Source organism: Mesoplodon densirostris, chromosome 11 (assembly GCF_025265405.1).
Source record: "Mesoplodon densirostris isolate mMesDen1 chromosome 11, mMesDen1 primary haplotype, whole genome shotgun sequence".
Lineage (NCBI taxonomy): Eukaryota > Metazoa > Chordata > Mammalia > Artiodactyla > Ziphiidae > Mesoplodon > Mesoplodon densirostris.
The window spans coordinates 16,427,271-16,449,699 of NC_082671.1; the positions used below are offsets into that span (position 1 = coordinate 16,427,271).

The 22,429-nt window shown below is 39.2% G+C and overlaps 1 protein-coding gene and 1 pseudogene across 1 annotated transcript in view; one reads left to right on the forward strand and one right to left on the reverse strand.

Annotated features, from left to right (window-relative positions):
• Positions 1-2,407: 2,407 nt before the first annotated feature.
• LOC132499469 (ADP-sugar pyrophosphatase-like) lies at positions 2,408-14,119 on the forward strand (annotated as a pseudogene).
• Positions 14,120-15,519: 1,400 nt separating this feature from the next.
• Positions 15,520-22,429, reverse strand: part of PLCZ1 (phospholipase C zeta 1) — a 33,531-nt gene continuing 26,621 nt past the window's right edge. Inside the window, exons 9-10 of the mRNA XM_060113154.1 lie at positions 16,378-16,527; positions 15,520-15,605 (exon numbers count right to left, since the gene is read on the reverse strand). Coding sequence (XP_059969137.1) covers positions 15,520-15,605; positions 16,378-16,527 — 236 coding nt within the window. The remainder of the gene's footprint in view (positions 15,606-16,377; positions 16,528-22,429) is intronic.

Consider the following 22,429-nt stretch of genomic DNA (forward strand, 5'->3'; position numbering starts at 1 on the left):
GGATTTCACACAAACAGAAGTATTTTCACATTTTAAACTTCATTATCTGCTAATTCAAAGATCTCAAACTCTGAAACTCTCCCCTCTGATCAAAACCTCTTCTCTGCACAACAAAAAGTTTTCTTACTTCTGAACCTACTTTCATATACATCATGATCAGAGTAAACAATCCTGCAGATTTCCACCTGCAAAGTAGGTATAACTCAAGGCACTATGCCACATTCTTTAAGAGAATCAAATCGTTTTTTAAAAATTTCTTCCAATTAAATTACTAAAACCCTTGCTTTACTCAGTGTTTTCCTGTGTGTGGATAAAAAAGTAATTTAAGCTCTTTTATATGGTCATCTGCATAACCATGTAAACATGTAAGACTGTACACTTATTCATTGAAAATATTTGAGTGCCCAGTATGCGTTGATGTAGTCTCATTTCAAATACATGATCATGTGAGTCAGGTAAGCCATAATGCTCTGGGCAATGGTTCTATGTTTCAGGTCCACTCACTCTCCCTTTTCTAACAGATAGTGATTCCACACCCTTCTCTCTGCTGAAACCTCATCACCCTCTACTGTAATCCTCACTCTCAGCTGATGACTTTGTTTCCTACTTCACTTAGAAATTGGAATCAGTCAAAAGAAGACCTCTACATATTCCACTAGCACATCTACCTGCCCAGCAGATTCTATGTTCCTCCTTCCTACTTATTATCATGGAAAAATGACCCAAGTTTCTACCCAAAACCAATCTCTCAACTTGTACATTTGATCCCAGCCCCTCTCACCTACTCACAAACATTACTGAAACTCTCCTCTATTCAAAAGCATCATTTCTTTATTCTCTACTGGATAATTCACTTCGGCATACAACCATGATGTTACACAGTTACATGATGGTACAACCATCATAAAGAACTTCTTGGCACCTCCATCTCTCTTCCAAATACTCATCCAATTGGCCTGATCTTCTTTATAGCAAAATTCTTCAAAATTGTTGTCTCTAATCTCTGCCTCCAGTTTCTCTCCTCTCATTTTCTCTCAGACCATTCCAAGGACGTGTTTGTCCCAAACACTTCAACAAAACTGCTTTTGTCAAGGTCCCTTCTGACCTCCACATAGCTAAATCCAAAAGTCAATTTCCAGCCCTGATCTGAGCTTACCTATCAGCAGTATTTGACACAATCAATAACTCTCTTTCTCAATACTCTTCATTTGGCTTCCAGAACACAACACCCTTTTGTGCTTTCCTTCTATATAACATCAGTCCCTCCTTCTCAGTCTTCTGTGAAGGAACATCCTCTTTTCCACAGTCTCCAGTGTTGGAGTGTCCAGGACTTACTCCTTGGTCCTCTTCTCCATCAGCTTTCACTCCCTAGTGACCTCATCTATTTTGATGGTTTTAAATATCATCTGTATGCTGATTATTCCCAGTTTCACAGTTTTATAACTTCAGCCCAAGGAGTGGCCAAGATGGTGCAGTAGGTAGACTCTGAACTCAACTCCTCCCACAGGCACACCAAAATTATAACCACATACAGAGCAACTATTAATGAGAACAATCTGAAGACTAGCAGAAAATATCTACAACTAGAGATATAAAGAAGGAATCACAATGAGATTAATAGGAGGAATGGACACAGTATAGTCAACACCCACACCCATGGGTAGGTGACCCACAAGTGGGAGGATAATCAGAGTTGCAGACATTCCCCCCAAAGATCAAAGAGTCTAAGCTCCCCAGACCAGGGGCCCCGCACTGGGAAGATGAGCCCCCCAAAACATCTGACTTTGAAGGCCAGCAGGACTTGTATTCAGGAGAATTGGAGGGCTGTAGGAAAGAGACTTTGCTCTTAAAGGGCACACACAAACTCTCACATGCCCTGAGACCTAGAGCTGAAGCAGTGGTTTGAAAGGAGCCCAGGTCAGACCTACCAGTTGACCTTGGAGAGCCGCCTGGAAAGGCAAGCTATAACTGGAACTCATCCTGGGAACATAGATGCTGGTGGCAGCCTTTGAGAGTTTGTACTATCACAAGGACACTGGTGCTGGCAAGAGCCATTTTGGAGTACTTCATCTAGCTTATTAGCCCCAGGACCTGGGCCCACCCACCAGCAGCTGGCAGCCACTGCACTAGGCAGGGCTGGCACCAACCAGGCTGGGGGGCAGTCATGCCTACGAACACGCTCACAGTAGGTGGCCCCACAACAACAGAAGGGCCCATTCAGCCCTCACAGGGGGCAATCCTAGAGTATATAGCTCTGGTGATAGAGGGGAGTGTGCTTCTGGACCCAATAGGATGTCTCCTACATAAGGCCACTTTTCCAAGACCAGGAAATATATCTGACTTACTGAATACATAGAAATAAAACAGAGAGTCAGACAAAGTGAGGTGGCAGAGGAATATTTTTGAAATGAGGGAACAAGATAAAACCTTAGAAGAAGAGCCAAGTGAAGTAGAGATAAGCAGTCAACCCAATAAAGAGTTCAAGGTAATGATTATAAACAATTCAAGTAAAGAATGGATGAACACAGTAAGAATTTCAACAAAGAGGGCATACCTGGTGGCGCAGTGGTTGAGAGTCCGCCTGCCGATGCAGGGCATACGGGTTCGTGCCCCAGTCCGGGAAGATCCCACATGCCATGGAGTGGCTGGGCCCATGAGCCATGGCCGCTGAGCCTGCACGTCCGGAGCCTGTGCTCCTCAATGGGAGAGGCCACATCAGTGAGAGGCCCGCGTACCGCAAAAAAAAAAAAAAAAAAAAAAAAAGAATTTCAACAAAGAGTTAGAAAATGTAAAAAACTAAACAGAACTGAAGAATACAATAATTGAAACAAAAAATACACTAGGTGGAATCAACAGTAGATTACAGAGGAACGAATCAATGAACTGGAAGACAGAGTAGTGGAACTCAAATCAGTGTGGTACACCACATTAACAAACTGAGGAATAAAAATCATATGATCATCTCAGTAGATGTGGAAAAAGCTTTTGACACAATTCAACATCCATTTATGATAAAAAAATGTTCAACAAAGTGGGTATAGAGGAAACATACCTCAACATAATAAAGACCATATATGACAAGCCCACAGCCAACATAACAGTAAAAGCTGAAAGCATTTTCTCTAAGATCAGGAGCAAGACAAGGATGCCCATTCTCACCATTTTATTCAACATAACATTGGAAGTCCTAGCCACAACTAATCAGAAAAGACAAAGAAATAAAAGGAATCCAATTTGGAAAGGAAGAAGTAAAACTGTCACTGTTTGCAGTTAAGATGATACTGTATATTGAAAATCCTAAAGATACCATCAAAAAACTATTAGAACTCATCAATGGATTCTCTAAAGTTGCAGGATACAAAATTAACATAGAGATCTGTTGCATTTCTATACACTAACAATGAACAGAAACAATTTCAGAAAGAGAAATTAAGAAGACAATCCCATTTACAATTGCATCAAAAATAATAAAATACCAAGGAATAAATCTTACCAAGGAGGTAAAAGACCTGTACTCAGAAAGCGATATGATATTGATGAAACAAAGTGAAGATGACACAAACAAATGGAAAAATATATTGTGCTCATGGATTGGAAGATTTAATATTGTTAAAATAACCATATTACCCAAAGCAGTCTACAGATTCAATGCAATTCCTATCAAAATACCAATGGCATTTTTCACAGAATTAGAATAAATAATTTTAAAATTTGTTTGGAAACATAAAAGACCTTGAGTAGCCAAAATAATCTTGAGAAAAAAGAACAAAGCTGGAGGTATTGTGCTCTACAAAGCTACAGTAATCAGAATAGTATGGTAGTAGTGACTCAAAAAAAAAAATCCACATCAATCAATGGAACAGAATAGAGAGCCCTGAAATGAACCCACACTTATACGGGCAATTAATCTACAATGAAGGAGGCAAGAATATACAATGGGGAAAAGACAGCCTCTTCAGTAAGTGGTGTTGGGAAAACTGGATAGCCACATGCAAAAGAATCAAGCTGGACTACTTTCTCATACCACGTACAAGGATAAACTCAAAATGGATTAAAGACTTAGTGTAACACCTAAAACCATAAATATCCTAGAAGAAAACATAGGTAGTATGCTATTTGACATTGGCCTTAGGCTTATTGTTTTGAATCTGTCTCCTGAGGCAAGGGAAACAAAGGCAAAAGTAAACAAATGGGACTACATCAAATTAAAAAAGTTTTTCACAGTGAAGGAACTATCAACAGAACAAAAAGGCCACCTACTGAATGGGAGAAGATATCTGCAAATTATATATCTGATAAGGGGTTAAAATCCAAAATATACAAGGAACACATACAACTCAACATTAAAAAAACAACAACACATTTAAAAAATGGTCAGAAGAACTTTAAGACATTTTTCCCATTTAAAAAATGGTCAGAAGAACTTTTTAAAAGACATTTTCCCCAAGAAGACATACAGATAGGCAAAAGACACATGAAAAGATGCTCAACATCACTAATCATCAGGGAAATTCAAATTAAAACCACAAAGGGTTATCACCTCACACGTGTCAGAATAGTTGCTATCAAAAAGACAACAAATAACAAGTGTGGGCAAGGATGTGGAAAAAGGGAACCTTCATAGACTGTTGGTGGGAATGTAAATTGGTGCAGTCACTATGGAAAACAGTATGGAGGTTCCTCAAAAAATTAAAAATAGAACTACACAATCCATCAATTCCACTTCTGGGTATTTTCCAGAGAAAACAAAAACACTAATTAGAAAAGATATATGCACCCCTATGTTTATTTCAGCATTATTTACAATAGCCAAGATACGGAAATAACCTAGGTGCCCAATCAGAGAATGAATAAAGGAGATGTGGTGTATACCTACAACGGAATATGACTCAGTCTAAAAAAATAATGAAATCTTGCCATTTGCAACAACATGGATGGACCTGGAGGGTGTTATACTAAGTGAAATAAGTCAGACAGGGCTTCCCTGGTGGCGCAGTGGTTGAGAGTCTGCCTGCCAATGCAGGGGACACGGGTTCATGCCCCGGTCTGGGAAGATCCCACATGCCACGGAGCGGCTGGGCCCGTGAGGCATGGCCGCTGAGCCTGCGCGTCCGGAGCCTGTGCTCCGCAACGGGAGAGGCCACAACAGTGAGAGGCCCACATACCGCAAAAAAAAAAAAAAAAAAAAAAAAAAAGTCAGACAGAGAAAGACAAATACCATACCGTGTGATTTTCACTTACATGTGGAATCTAACTAAGAAAATGAACAAACAAACGTAACAAAACAGAACTCATAAAAACAGAGCAAATAGGCAGTTACCAGAGGGGAGGAAGTTGTGGGAAGAATGAAAGAGGTGAGGGAGATTAAAAGGTACAAACTTTCAGTCACAAAATAACCTAAAATAAAAATAACCTAAAAAGCCCGATGTGATCTGGCCTCGCATCAGCCATCTCTCTGATTTTAACTCCCATTATATCCTCCTATACTCAAAACACTCAAGAAACAGTGGCCTCCTTTCCATTCCCTGAGCATTCATTCCAGGCATGCTTCTTCCCTGAAATCTTTATCAGACAGCTCCTTCTTTCTAAAATGTGCTTTTATCCCATACATCCACTTGCCTATTCTCTCACCTCTTTCAAGTCTTGGTCAAATGTTTCCATCTCTGACAGGCCTGTCTGGACCACTCTGTGTCATATTGTAACCTGCCCTGTCCCCAGAAACATGCCAGATCCTTCCCACTCTGCTCTTTTTTTTCTTATATACTTATCACCTTTGAACATTCTATATGATTTACTTATTTCTTTTGCTTATTATTATTTTTTTTTGCGATACGCGGGCCTCTCACTGTTGTGGCCTCCCCCGCTGCGGAGCACAGGCTCCGGATGCGCAGGCCCAGCAGCCATGGCTCACAGGCCCAGCCGCTCCGCAGCATGTGGGACCTTCCCGGACCGGGGCATGAACCCATGTCCCCTGCATCGGCAGGCGGACTCTCAACCACTGCGCCACCAGGGAAGCCCTCTTTTGCTTATAATTTATGTTTAGTATTCTTTCACTAAAACACAAGGCTCTAAAGAGGTTTTGTTCACTGACAGTACAGCATTGGATCCAGGCAAGAGGAGTCCTTGCCCTGGTGTGCTCTCCTTGGAGAATCCTACTTCCTCCAGTTGTGACTCAGCCACACCCAAAAGCCTCATTCTAGACCACATTCTAGGTACGTATGACCCCTGAATTCCCTGCCTGAAGAGTGTTTGCAGGCCTTCTAAGGGTTCACTGACCTGAAGTCAGACATCACCACCAGGGTGAACAATGCCTAGGCTCTAGTGGTGGCCGAGGGCAGGCTGCTTGCAGTGTATACGGATGCAGCTTGAATGTTTCAGCTGGTATGTCCACAAATGTGCATGAGGCCACTGACAGTGCAGGAAGGGCCCAGGGGTAGGAAGAAAAAGCAGGGCATATAGAGTGCTCCAGGAGAGGAGACAGCCCTCTTTAGGTCACCATAATCCAACATGGATCTCCAAGACATCCAAGAATTCTCAATTAAAAGCTGTCTTTCTGGGCTTCCCTGGTGGCGCAGTGGTTGAGAGTCCGCCTGCCGATGCAGGGGACACGGGTTCGTGCCCCAGTCCGGGAGGATCCCACATGCCGCAGAGCGGCTGGGCCCGTGAGCCATGGCCGCTGAGCCTGCGCGTCCGGAGCCTGTGCTCCGCAACGGGAGAGGCCGCAACAGTGAGAGGCCCGCATACCGCCAAAAAAAAAAAAAAAAAAAAAAGCTGTCCTTCCAGGTGTTTATGAAGAACAAATCATATTGTATTTAATGGCTTCTTAGCTTTATTTATAACTTTTAAATTTAGGCAGATAGTATGTAGGTGTTACAGATTGAACTGTGTCCTCCAAATTTATAAGTCCTAACCACCTGTAACCTCAAAATATGACTTTATTTGGAAATAGGGTCACTGTAGATGTAGTTAGTTAAGATGAGGTCATACTAGAGTAGGGTGGGCTCCTAATCCAATATGACTGGTGTCCTTATGAAAGGAGGAAATTTGGACACAGACCCAAACCTAGAGGGAACACCGTATGAAAACATGACATAGAGATTGAAGTGATACATCTATAAGCCAAGGAACACCAGCAAACTACCCAAAGCTAGGAGAGATGAATGGAACAGATTGTCAGAAGGAGCTAACCCCTTAATTTCAGACTTTTAGCCTCCAGAACTGTGAGACAAAAAAATTTCTGTTGTTTATGTCACCCAGTTTGTGGTACTTTGTTTCGGCAGCCCTACCAAACAAATTTAACACTGAATCTTCATTTGTTTTGTTGTTCCAGCCCTGACAACTATCTGGTATGTAGTAGATGCTCAATAAGCCTTTATAAATTAATGCCTGAAGAAATGATTGAATGACACACTGGTGAACAAGAAAAACAAGGCTCCTAGTCTTAACTCTCATTCATATCATGTTTTACAGCTCTTCTAGCCTTTTTATATCTATATTTTATTTGCTTTTTATAAGAAGTCCAATGAGATGGGGAAAGGGGAGATTATTACAGTTTTACAGAGTAGTAACATTCAAATATCTCCTAGCAGCATAAACTTTCCACTCAGATGAATTCTTGAATGGAATATATATACACACATCTGGGGAGGACGGGAGATTTTTAATTTAAGCAGATGTGAGGGACTGGAAGCATTGGACAGTTGGTCACCCCATCAATCCCCGCCCCTCCATTCTCATCTTCAAAATCCCTGAGAAACTTCCACAGAAAATTAAGACATCTCAAAAAGCACAGGCTAAAAGAAACTGAGGATCACAGATATGATGTGGCTACTGCTACCAAACAATTAAGGGGTTGTGGTGACAGACTCATTTCTAGCAAATATGGTTGAAGGTCAGGACTTGATTCCCAGAGGAAATGGATTACTGAAGAGCTACCACTATTGACACATTATCAAGGCCCACAGTGAAGATTTAATAGCACATGGGAGAAATTCTAGTGATTAAAGCAATTGACCAGCAACTTTAACTCTCATATTGTAACACGTGTCACAAAAAAGATATATTTTATTTCTTAGCATAGGATCCTGTATGCTGTCAATATATCTTAGATAAACTAATTAAACCTAACTAATGTTTTTTCTTCTAAAAAAAATGTTGGGGCAAGCACAGCATTAACACAGAAGTTTCAGCAGACCAAGAGACACTGCTTAGACTTTAGGCTTTGGTAAGAATGGGCCAGGTGGATTTATTAACCTTGGTTATAATGGCTTAGATTGCACCAACTGACCGTTTTTTATCATTAAAGGGATGTAACATTAAACGTTAGGCATTAATGAGTCAGACCTCGTAAGGTTTAGTCCTTAGAACAAAATAAAGATAACCCTTTTAAAATTTTCTTAAATAAGCTTTTTAAGCATTAGGTGATAAAAAAAAAATCGGCTGCTTTCTTTAATGGATTTCTCAGCTACATCTCAAAACAACTAGGCCAGAAATCTTAAACAGTGGCTGAATTCAAATTGTGCTACAAGCTCTAGTAAAGTTAAAGCTTAAAATTCTTAACTCCAGAGACATGTATGCTTGCCTACTGTATCAACTTTCTCAAACTGTGCTCATGTTCATGTGTGTGTGTGTGTGTGTGACCTTAGGGTAACAGCAGTGGAGGAAACAAGACCAAACTTGAATTTGTGTGTCATGTCCACAGCCTTCAGTTACAGAAACAACACAGTCTCAAGGAGACTCTGCATTGAAAATTAAAGAAAGTATTAGAGTTTGGAGGTCTGAACCATACCCCCAATCATAGAAGGGATGTAGATTTTATTAATATGTAAATCAAAAAGAATGGGGATTCTTTTTATAAAGAGACTATGCCCTCTTCCTAGGCTGAGGTCAAAATATAACTGACTGAGATTATTAAATGCCTCAAAACTGGGAAAGCAATTTAAAGGTCTGTGCCCATCAGCCTCTGGCTCTGAAATTCTGATTTACCCCAGGAATCAAGAAGGAACTGGAATTTCTTACCATCAGAACAAAAGTAGTAGAAGAAGGAAAATAAAATAAAAGACGTCAAACAGAGTAGTAATGAGAATGATATTTCCTTGAAAGAAATATTGGAAAAAAATCTTACAACATAAAAGAAAAAAACAAAAAAGAAAATAATCTTACAACATAAGCTGGGCAGATATGAAGGGGAAATGAGATGTTAAGAGCCAGGAGAAAGAACTACAAAGTTAAAAAGGTGATGGACTTAAATCCAGTTTCTCTTGAAAAAGGTAACAGAAAAGGGCAATACATTTCAGTTGTTACTAGTTCAGAAGGGAGGACGGGTACCTAAAAAATCAATCAGATAAAAAGAGGAAAGGCCTTGGAGAGCAGATATAATGACATCCTGGAGAGAACTAAAATTAGAAAAATTTTAAAAGATCCCTCATAAAGCAGTAGCATTTTGTAAGAACAACTGGAACTGGGAAACCATCCCTTAAAAACTGAGACGGAGTGATTAAGTGATTAAGAAAATCTGGTCATATTTGAGAGGGAAACCCAGGAAAACAGGTGTAAAAGACTCCAATAATTATTATGTAACTTTCAAAGGAACAGAAGTATTGCCAAGGGGGCCTAGGGAAACATATTTGGAAAATCTCTGGAACTGGTACTCTAAGGGAAAATGAAACAAAGAGAGGACTTACTGAAGGGAAATCAGACAGGATGGTTACAGGTCAAGACTTGGGATGGAGCAAATGTTGGTCTGAAAGGAATATTATCTTTTAGGTGGGACTAACCTACTCAAGAGGATCAAGATGGTCAAGGCTTGTTTGAACAAGGGATGTGGAACAAACATAGAATTCACTGACTTCATCTTTCTTAAGACAAAACTTTGAGAGTAGAAAGAAAAACAAATTCCTGGGCCAGAGAGCAAAGGGAAAGGAAAAGTAAAAAAGGCACTCAGGTCCAGGAAACAATGTTATCCTATGTGAGCTATGGAAGTAAAGAGACCAAAAGATGAAGCTGAATAAAAAGTCAGAAATACAGCTCAAATGATCTGAAAAGAATATGGAAACAATAAGAGGGAAAAAAAATACCAAAGCCTAACTTCATGTCATGAGAAAAAAAGACTTTAACTGAAGAAAATACTCTTCAAGACTTAGGAAGTTTTAAAAGTGAGATATGAAAGTGTTTTGAAGGTCAGATGGCAAAAATATTAATTATCACCAGAATCTTACTGTTCACACATGTCAACTGCAACTTCAGGTAAGGAATATGCTGCCAGTGATCCTCCAAGTAAAACAAATGAAGTGATGGGGGCGAAAAATATTCCCTAGGACACAGGTGCCAACTGGAAGAGCTCTCATTGATCAAGGCTGGACCAAGTTGGGAAAGGAGTATTAGATTATAATTCAAAGTATAAAATAGTTATTCATAAACCCATACTGATATAAATGACTGATTAAATAAATAAATGGGGGGCGGGAGGTTTGAATCTACCATGTAGAAGAATTCCAAACAATTTATATAGATACTCTGCCTTCTAGAAGGTAAAACATAACTACCAACTCTTTAAGTGTGGGCTGCACATAGTGACTTCCTCCCAAAGAGTATGGCATGAAAAGCAGGGAAAACAGAACTTTACAGAGGAGAAACTTGACAAACTCTACTTCAATCAGGTAATAAACGTCCATATCAACAGTGAAAAGTCATGTTGATAGAATGCACCTTTGATAAGATTTATGAAAGTGGCACTTCACCTCTGAGGTCTTCCTTCCAAAAACTTGTAGCCTTGGTCTAATCATGAGAAAAGCATTATTCAAACCCAACTGACAGACATTCTACCAAATACATGACTAGTAGTTCTCAAAACCATCAAGTTCATCACAAAGAATGTGTGAGAAACTGTCACAACCTAGAGCAGCCTCAGTAAATATGACTAGTAAGTGTAATGTGAATTGTAGATGGGACCCAGGAACAGAAAAGTGACATTAGGTAAAAGGTAAGGAAATGTGAATAAAGTATGGACTTCAGTTAATAATAATGTAGTAATACTAGTTTATTCATTGTAATAAAAGTATTATACTAATTGAATATGTTAATAATATTGGTGGAAAATGACATCAGCAAAAATGATGGAGTAGGAAACTCCCTCCAAAGGTCTATCCCTCCACCAAAAACAGCAAATAAACTGGTAAACACTATCATTCAACATTTAAGTCTAATATCCATTTGAGCTAATTTTTGTATATTGTGTAACTTAATCAACTTTTGTTTCCCTGATTGCCTTGGGTCAATAACTGTGTTTCTGTCATTTACTATAGACTTTAGGCAACTCAGTGTTTCTGAGCCTGTTACATTAACAATAAAATGTAGGATTGCTGCAAGGATTTAGGTTATTTTCTATTTGTTTATTTATTTATTTATTTACTTAGGCTCTGCCGTGCAGCTTGCTGGATCTTAGCTCCTCGACCCGGTCGGGCCCTCAGCAGTGAAAGTGGGGAGTCCTAACCACTGGACTTCCAGGGAATTCCCTAATTTCTGTTTAATATCAGGCACATGTTAGGCACTGCTAACATTTCAGAGATGGAACTCTCATGTTAGAAAAGGGACTGTCCTGGGAGAAGAATAGGAATAGTGACTGAAAGTGTGAAAGTTAAATTGCATACAAATGGGAAGTAGAAAGAGGGCACTAGCCCCTGAAAATGTGTAGGTTTTTAAGGAATTTAACACCAACTCCCACCACTACCACCATCACCACCACGTGTCCAGCTGGTGTGTAAGAATGCAAGACACGGAGAAGACCAATCTCTCATAAGCTCAAATTCCATTTTTATCTACCCCTTTGGTGTTTTAAATGAAAATTTCTAGTGGCTGGTAAAAAGAGCTTAACTCTGAATACTACAGAGGGCTCAAACTTCATGGCCTAAGAATCCAGAATGCATCATAAGAATGTTTTCTTTGCTGGTACAAATATTTCCAGAGGGTTATTCCTTTGAAAGAAATGTAATTCAACAAATGTTTATGCACTATCCAAAAATATGGACTTTTAATAACTCCTGAAAAATGGAATCCAGTTCATATATTCTCCCAATAAAATGTTCATTGTTCAAGCCCATAAGGGCTTCACTAAATGTAAGCGATTCCATTTTCTGGATCCTAATCCACAACATGAGCTTTTTGCCATTGTGGCTCCCAAATAACCCCTGAAATTTGCATAAAGGTTTTGAGTGGAACCCCTCGAGGCACTATCTAGGGTGCATGTGTCTGCATCCCTCAAAAACACCATACACGCCCCCCTACCCAAAATTAAAATAAAGACCTCCTTTTTACAGCTACAGGGAGTTTCTCCACTCTTCTTTTCAAAAATAGGGCAACTTTATGTCTCAGCAATCAGCATCAGTGGCCTCCCGTGGTCACCATCCCCCAAACAAAAGTCAGGGTAAGTCTAGATTGTACTCTGCATGTTTTCTATTTGAGGCTCTAAACAACCAGAAGCAGAAAAAAAGTAAAGGTCAAAATTAACAACATAACAAAACTTTCCTGTCACTAATCACTACAAGGTAATGAGAGTAACAAAAGGAAGAGTCCAGGTTTATGTTAATGCCTTCCAGCCAAAGACCACCAGAAACACACACAGTAGGTCGATTCTTCATTGCAGTGAGGGAGACACACAAATGAAGAACCATGGGGTGTCTCAGTGAAGGGGTGTTGGAAAGGACTTACTGTTGGATTCAGGCTTGTGTCAGATGATTTGGGAGAGGGTTCAAGGAAGTAGGTGAAGAATCTGACAGTCATTCATGTTTCCTGGGGACTGTTTGGCACTTTTTTGTTTGGACAATATTCATGCTTTTGTCAGATGCTCTGTCATGATTACAGACTGGTTCTGTATTTCTCCTTACCCATTGTGGTCACAGAGTGGCCTTGTCGGGTACTGATGTGAAAGTGTTCAGGTTTGGCAGATGAACACCACGGCCTGACTGTGAGTGTCAGGCCAGCTCTTAGCAACATCAAGGCCTCCCTGAGAGCACAAAGTCACCTCCTAGCTGTCACTTTAATCAGTTGTATGGAAACATAAACCAAGGAATGTAACCTAATCTAGGAGATCATGGATGGCTTCCCTGAGGAACTGACATTTAAACTAAGAGTTTAAAAGTTAAAAGATCTTCTGTTACCACAGCCCAGGGGTTCATTTTAGCTGTTTCTTATGTTTTCTTCTGCTCCTCAACACTATTATTTTTCTACAAGTGAATTAGGAATATTTAAAAAAAGATAGATTTTGTCTTCACAGTTAGTGAGTTGAGTGGTACCTGAAGAAAAATGAGAGAAGGAAATACATCCTTTTTCCTTATTTCAAATCTTATTGGTATAAATGAGAAATAAGTTTTTCCTGCTGCAAGAATTAATGAACTCTTTTGCAAAACTCATGTGATCAAAGTCTTTAGGCCTCATGAAATTCCAGATCTTCAAAAGGCTTTAGGGGTTTAGAGAAGGTTAAATCCTTGGGTTAATGGGTTGAACATCTCACCTGCTATTAGGTTGAACATAGATATTATAAATAAGATCCTTCTGAAATGGGTCACACTTAAAAAAACAACTCATAGGAATCCTACTGATCTAACAAGAACTTGGGAAACTGGGAAGCACACAACCATGTAAGGACAGTCAGCTGATGGGGTGGTGGTTACCTCAGTGCTGCAAACAACCCTTCGTTTACCAATGTATCATTCTGGTGAAGCAGTTCCAACCACCAATGGGAGGCTGCTGCCTTGAATTCCCCATGGGTCTCATCGATGACAACCAAAGCCCAGAAGCAGCTGCTATTTGGGAACTTGAGGAAGAAACTGGCTATAAGGGTGATGTTGCTGAATGTTCTCCACCTGTACGTATGGATCCAGGTTTGTCAAACTGTACCACACACATCGTGACAGTAACTATCAATGGAGATGATGCTAAGCCAAAGCCAGGAGATGGGGATTTTGCTGAAGTAATTTCCTTACCAAAGAATGACCTGCCAAAGAGACGTGATGCTCTGGTAGCTGATGAACATCTGACAGTGGACACCAGAGTCTATTCCTACCCTCTGGCACTGAAACATTCAAACACGAAGCCATTTGAAGGGCCCTTCCTGAAGTTTTAAGGGCAAAGGACAGTGGCCACGTTTTTGTAAACAGAACCACCAGACCTCCTTCACTAAGAGTTTGTATTCAGCTTAGTTTTAATGTAGATTTGAAATTAGCTTTTTCATAAAATAAAAGCAATATAAATAAATTAATAAGTAAAGATCCTCCTGTAATCTGGCAAAATAGAAGCAGGCCTCTGAGAACTGGCTGTGCGTCCCTCCTGGGGAGACTGTACCCTAACCTTAAATCCAGAGAGCCCGTGAGTGAGGATCTGAATGACTATGCACTGAGTAATCTGGGACATCTGACTCCTTATGGGTTGGATATTTGAATTCCCAGTGGCATTTTTATTTTAAATATTTAGTTCTGAGGCTAAACCATGATAATAGTAAAACAGGGTAGATGTGATTTTTTTTGTATATTTTTCGGCCATCAACTGATAATGCATTAGTAAACATCTCAAACAAAGAATCGTTTTTGTTATTTTAGTTGTAAATTCAGATTTAATTTCAACAAATACCTAAGAGGGCCCCCTAATTTGTCAAAAATTGTACTGGTGATTTCATCTCACTACCATGCAACAATGTGATAGAACAAGTATTAGTATGCCTGGTTTTTTGAAAAACAGTTAATAATGAACCATATTCTTCTACATATGACATTTAGTAAAGCAAAGTCCTGCTGATGGTGAGAAGCCCAGCATATGAAACAGCACAGGAATCTCATCTCTGACCAAGAGGCAACCTTCAATGTGCATTTAGTGCAGATTCAGAAACACTGAAAATTCATTCAGAGATCCAAGCATGTAAGTCCCCATAGTAGATCTTTTTTATAGGTACGGAGTCTGGAGGCAGTTTGAATGCAAATCAAAATCATATGCACTCATAAGGATGTCTGTATAATTACAGGGTACCCAATCCAGTGCATAGCATCTGAGAACTAGTCTGAGAATGCAGAGGCTAATTGCTCTCCAGGATTCAAAAGGGCACCAAGCACCTGGGAATCTAATTCCTTCTTACTACCATATGTAGTAGTGGGTGTCTAGAAATTAAAACACTCCTAGATTTCATACTTCTTTTATACTGCCAAATACTTGCCAACCTATCTTATACAATCAGACATATTTTAGCATCTTGTAAATTCTACTAATTAAACATGATACAAGCAAGTTGAAAGAGCAGCCTCAGCAGCAGAGGGGCAGGAGAAATTGGCTGACGAGAATGCCATACTGTCGGGACCCTCTGAAGTTTCTGTTTTGTTTCCACTGTTCTATTTTGCATATTTAAAAGTGCACTGGCTCAATATCTCAAAATAATTATTTTGCTTTATGTTAGAAAAAAAGGAGAAAGATATGGACACCCATTCTGGCTGTTTTATTGTGATGTACAGCTAATGCTGTGTCTGGCACCATTAGCTGCTATCTGACATACCAAACATAGATAAACAGGGAAGCAGCCTCAAGACTCTCACCAATTTTGGAAAACAGAGGAACACGACGGTAACCTGCAAAAAGAATCACATTTGATTAGAACAATAAAAATAAATTCATCAACAGTGGCCCCAGTAGTGCTCCTGAGAAGTAATACAGTAAGCACATATAAAAGCTAGGACTATGTAGTTATATTCCATCCCATATATTAATTTTCCCCCAAAGTAAAATATTTGAAGTTTCTATCCTGACTTCCTACTAAACACCACACAGCTCACACTTCTCCTCCCTCAAAGTGCAGCGTCTCCAAAATTAGCCACCACCCTTCTGCTTCAGAAAGACTGTTTCCTAGGTACATCTCAGATGGTGGTAGAAAAGTAAAAAATAAGGATAGAATTGGGAGCACAGTGTAAGTCACCCCTGAAAGGTAACTGCAAGGTAGCTCTGGAAAGAATCAAGAAAAGAGAGTCTTGGGCTCCCAGTATCTCCTCAGGTGGGAAGAAGGACTCACTGCTTCTCCCTTCTGTGCAGTTCCCATCCTTCATTCCTTCACGGTAGCCATGCCTACTCTTAACTGAAACAAGAGAGCTATGTCCATGTAGAGAAATTCTCATACAAGCCAAGTTTGTCTAATTAGTCTTCCTAGAAATCCCACTCCCCAACCCCACCTTCTGTATCAGAACACATTTCTGTAATTCCACTGGGAGAAAGTATGTGTCAATACATAAATTTTCCTTTACATCTGACTGTCATGGAGAGAGTTATTTGGTATATAAAAGCGTGTCTTTGGTAAACTCCAATTATATATAAACATTAGCACAGTCATCTTACTTTTAGGAATATTACCTTTGTTCATGCATAGAACTGGTAGAGTATATTGCCCAAGAAATTCATTTCCAGCTACTAAACTTTGATTTTCAACAACAAAACGTATCAATGCCAATTCTGGCACCTGAATAATAAATGTGAATGCTTCATTCCATCTTGGACTAAAAGCTGAAATATAAAGAAAGAGATACAACCAAAAAAAAAAAAATTAAACACCACCCCTAGACAAAAATGCATAATATCTGTTCTCTAAAATTCTTATTTTCAACACTTTTAATAGTAATAATAAAAGCTTGGGGTTTAAAGCACTTAAATTTTTAATGCACCCAATGAGAAAGGAATAATAATGACAATAATAACACTTATTAAGTGTCTACAATTTCTGGGCAATATTCTGAAAAATTTAAGCAGATAATCTCATTTAATCCTCACAAAAACCCTATCAGGATTATTTCTATCCACATTTACAGATGAGAAAACTGAGCCACAAAGATGTTACATAAGCTCCGAAGGGTTTCACATAAATAGCCATTAAGTGCTCGGGCAGGAAGTCAAACAAATGGAGTCTGATTTCAGAACGGAAACGTTTCACTAACACAATATGACTGTTGTGTTCCAGCATTTTATTAAGAAAGAAACTGAGACATGAGGAAGTTAAACAACATCATTTTTCTATATCAGGTCCTATTATGAGAAGAGCTCTATAGACAGTTGTTGGAATGAGAGCTCACTAATGTTTGCTCTCAAGTCAGCTCCTGATCCTTCTTTTGACTAACTGCTCATTTTAAAATCCAAAGTCAAGGAGGAGCTTCAAGATGGCGGGAAGAGTAAGACTAGAGATCACCTTCCTCCCCACAAATATATCAGAAATACATCTACATGTGGAAACAACCCATACAGATCACCTACTGAATGCTGGCAGAAGACCTCAGACTTCCCAAAAGGGAACAGACACCCTCAGGCGACCTACACGTAAAGGCAGGGCCAAATCCAAAGCTGAACCCCAGGAGCTGTGCGAACAAAGAAGAGAAAGGGAAATCTCTCCCAGCAGCCTCAGGAGCAGCAGATTAAATCTGCACAATCAACTTGATGTACCCTGCATCTGTGCAATACATGAATAGACAATAAATCATTCCAAATTGAGGTGCTGGACTTTGGGAGCAATGATATATATATATTTTTTTCTTTTTCTCTTTTTGTGAGTGTGTATGTGTATGCTTCTGTGTGTGATTTTGTCTGTATAGCTTTGCTTTTACCATTTGTCCTAGGGTTCTGTCTGTCCTTTTTTTTTTTTTTTTTTTTAGTATAGTTTTTAACACTTGTTATCACTGGCGGATTTGATTTTTGGTTTGGTGTCTGTCTTTTTTCTTTCTTTCTTTCTAATTGCTTTTTAAATTTTTTAAATTATTATTTTTTATTGTAATAACCTTATTTTATTTTATTTTTCTTTCTTTCTTTCTTTCTTAACTTTTCTTTCTTTCTTTCTTCCTTTTTTAACTTTTCTTTCTTTCTTTCTTTCTTTTTCCCTTTTATTCTGAGCCATGTGGTGGATAGGGTTGGTGCTCTGGCAGGGTGTCAGACCTGTGCCTCTGAGGTCGGAGAGCCAAGGTCAGGACACTGGTCCACCAGAGACCTCCCAGCTCCACGTAATATTAAGCAGCAAAAATCTCCCAGGATCTCCATCTCAACGTCAAGACTCAGCTGCACTCAACGACCAGCAAGCTACAGTGCTGGACACCCTACGCCAAACTACTAGCAAGAAAGAAACACAACCCCACACATTAGCAGAGAGGCTGCCTAAAATCACGATAAGTTCACAGACACCCCAAAACACACCACCGGACATGGTCCTGCCCACCAGAAAGACAAGATCCAGCCTCATCCAGCAGAACACAGGCAGCAGTCCCCTCAACTGGGAAGCATACACAACCCACTGAACCAACCTTACCGACTGGCAGACACCAAAAACAATGGAAACTACGAACCTGCAGGGCTTCCCTGGTGGCGCAGTGGTTGAGAGTCTGCCTGGCGAGGCAGGGGACGCGGGTTCGTGCCCCGGTCCAGGAGGATCCCACGTGTCGCGGAGCGGCTGGGCCCGTGAGCCATGGCCACTGGGCCTGCACGTCCGGAGCCTGTGCTCTGTGGCGGGAGAGGCCACAGCAGTGAGAGGCCCGCGTACCGCAAAAAAAAAAAAAAAAAAAAAAAAAAGTGGAAAAAACTACTGCAGAGCAGAATAAAGAAAAAAGAATGAAAAGAATTGAGGACAATCTCAGAGTCCTCTGGGACAACCTTAAACACACCAACATTCAAATTATAGGGGTCCCAGAAGAAGAAGAGAAAAAGAAAGGGACTGAGAAAATATTTGAAGAGATTATATTTGAAAACTTCCCTAATATGGGAAAGGAGATAATCAAGTCCAGGAAGCTCAGAGAGTCCCATACAGGGTAAATCCAAGGAGAAACATGCCAAGACACATATTAATCAAACTATCACAAATTACAAAGAAAAAATATTAAAAACAGCAAGGGAAAAAAAACAAAAACATACAAGGGAATCCCAATAAGGTTAACAGCTGATCTTTCAGCAGAAACTCTGCAAGCCAGAAGGAAGTGGCAGGACATGCGATGAAAGTGATGAAAGGGAAAAACCTACAACCAAGATTACTCTACCCAGCAGGACCTCATTCAGATTCGATGGACAAATTAAAAACTTTAGAGACAAGCAAAAGCTAAGAGAATTCAGCACCACCAAACCAGCTTTACAACAAATGCTAATGGAACTTCTCTAGTCAGGAAACACAGGAGAAAGAAAAGGCCTACAATGGTAATAGGACATTCATATCGATAATTACCTTAAATGTAAATGGATTAAATGCTCCAACCAAAAGACACAGACTGGCTAAACGGATACAAAAACAAGACCTGTACATATGTTATCTACAAGAGACCCACTTCAGACCTAGGGACACATACAGACTGAAAGTGAGGGGACAGAAGAAGATATTCCATGCAAAAGGAAATCAAAAGAAAGCTGGAGTAGCAATTCTCATATCAGAAAAAATAGACTTTAAAATAAAGACTGTTATAAGAGACAAAGAAGGACACTACATAATGATCAAGGGATGAATGCAAGAAGAAGATATAACAATTGTAAATATCTATGCACCCAACATAGGAGCACCTCAATATATAAGGAAAATACTAACAGCCATAAAAGGGGAAATCGACAGTAACACAGTCATACTAGGGGACTTTAGAACTCCACTTTCACCAATGGACAGATCATCCAAAATGAAAATAAATAAGGAAGCACAAGCTTTAAATGATACATTAAACAAGATGGACTTAATTGATATTTATAGGACATTCCATCCAAAAACAACAGAATACACTTTCTTCTCAAGTGCTCATGGAACATTCTCCAGGATAGATCATACCTTGGGTCACAAATCAAGCCTTGGTACATTTAAGAAAACTGAAATCATATCAAGTATCTTTTCCAACCACAACACTATGAGACTAGATATCAATTACAGAAAAAAATCTATAAAAAATACAAACAGATGGATCCTAAACAATACACTACTTAATAACCAAGAGATTGTTGAAGAAATCAAAGAGGAAATCAAAAAACACCTAGAAACAAATGACAACGAAAACACAATGACCTAAAACCTATGGGATGCAGCAAAAGCAGTTCTAAGAGGGAAGTTTATAGCAATACAATTCTACCTCAAGAAACAAGAAACATCTCAGATAAACAACCTAACCTTACACCTAAAGCAATTAGAGAAAGAAGAACAAAAACACCACAGAGTTAGCAGAAGGAAAGAAATCATGAAGACCAGGTCAGAAGGAAATGAAAAAGAAATGAAGGAAACAATAGCAAAGATCAAAAAAACTAAAAGCTGCTTCCTTGAGAAGATAAACAAAATGATAAACCATTAGCCAGACTCAAGAAAAAAAGGGAGAAGACTCAAATCAATAGATCTAGGCATGAAAAAGGAGAAGTAACAACTGACACTGCAGAAATACAAAGGATCATGAGAGATTACTACAAACAACTGTATGCCAAAACAATGGACAACCTGGAAGAAATGGACAAATTCTTAGAAATGCACAACCTTCCAAGACTGAACCAGGAAGAAATAGAAAATATGAGCAGACTGATCACAAGCACTGAAACTGTAACTGTGATTAAAAATCTTCCAACAAACAAAAGCCCAGGACCAGAAGGCTTCACAGGCGAATTCTATCAAACATTTAGAGAAGAGCTAACACCTATCCTCCTCAAACTCTTCCAAAATATACCAGAGGGAGGAACACTCCCGAACTCATTCTACGAGGCCACCATCACCCTGATAACAAAACCAGACAAAGATGCCACAAAGAAGGAAAACTACAGGCCAATATCACTGATAACATAGATGCAAAAATCTTCAACAAAATACTAGCAAACAGAATCCAACAACACATTAAAAGGATCATACACCATGATCAAGTGCGGTTTACCCCAGAAATGCAAGGACTCTTAAATATACGCAAATCAATCAATGTGATACACCATATTGACAAATTGAAGAGTAAAAACCACATGATCATATCCATAGATGCAGAAAAAGCTTTCAACAAAATTCAACACCCATTTATGATAAAAAACTGAGGGAACTTACCTCAGTATAATAAAGGCCATATATGACAAACCCACAGCCAACATAATCCTCAATGGAGAAAAACTGAAACCATTTCCACTAAGATCAGGAACAAGACCAGTTTGCCCACTCTCACCACTTTTATTTAACATTGTTTTTGAAGTTTTAGCCACAGCAATCAGAGAAGAAAAAGAAATAAAAGGAATCCATTTCGGAAAAGAAGAAGTAAAGCTGCCACTGTTTGCAGATGACATGATACTATATATAGAGAATCCTAAAGATGCTTCCAGAAAACTACTAGAGATAATCAATGAATCTGGTAAAGTAGCAGGATACAAAATTAATGCACAGAAATCTCTTGCATTCCTATACACTAATGATGAAAAATCTGAACGTGAAATTAAGGAAACACTCCCATTTACCACTGCAACAAAAAGAATAAAATATCTAGGAATAAACCTACCTAAGGAGACAAAAGACCTGTATGCCAAAAACTATAAAACACTGATGAGAGAAATTAAAGATGATGCAAACAGATGAAGAGATATATCATGTTCTTGGATTGGAAGAATCAACATTGTGAAAATGACTATACTACCCAAAGCAATCTACTGATTCAGTGCCATCCCTATCAAACTACCAATGTCATTTTTCACAGAACTAGAACAAAAAATTTCACAATTTGTATGGAAACACAGAAGACTCCGAATAGCAAAAGCAATCTTGATAAAGAACAATGGAGCTGGAGGAATCAGGATCCCTGACTTCAGACTATACTACAAAGCTGCAGTAATCAAGACAGTATGGTACTGGCACAAAAACAGAAATATAGATCAATGAAATAGGATCAAAAGCCCAGAGCTAAACCCACGCACATATGGTCCCCTTATTTTTGATAAAGGAGGCAAGAATATACAAAGCAGAAAACACAGCATCTTCAATAAGTGCTGCTGGGAAAACTGGACAGCTACATGTAAAAGAATGAAATTAGAACCCTCCCTAACACCATATACAAAAATAAACTCAAAATGGATTAAAGACCTAAATGTAAGGCCAGACACTCTAAAACTCTTAGAGGAAAACACAGGAAGAACACTCTATGAATTAAATCACAGCAAGATCCCTTTTGACCCACCTCCTAGAGAAATGGAAATAAAAACAAAAATAAACAAATGGGACCTAATGACTTAAAAGCTTTTGCACAGTGAAGGAAACCATATACAAGATGAAAAGACAACCTTCAGAATGGAAGAAAATATTTGCATTGAGCAACTGACAAAGGATTAATCTCCAAAAATTACCAGCAGCTCATTCAATTTCATATCAAAAAAAATAAACAACCCAATCCAAACATGGGCAGAAGACCTAAATAGACATTTCTCCAAAGAAGACATACAGATTGCCAACAAACACATGAAA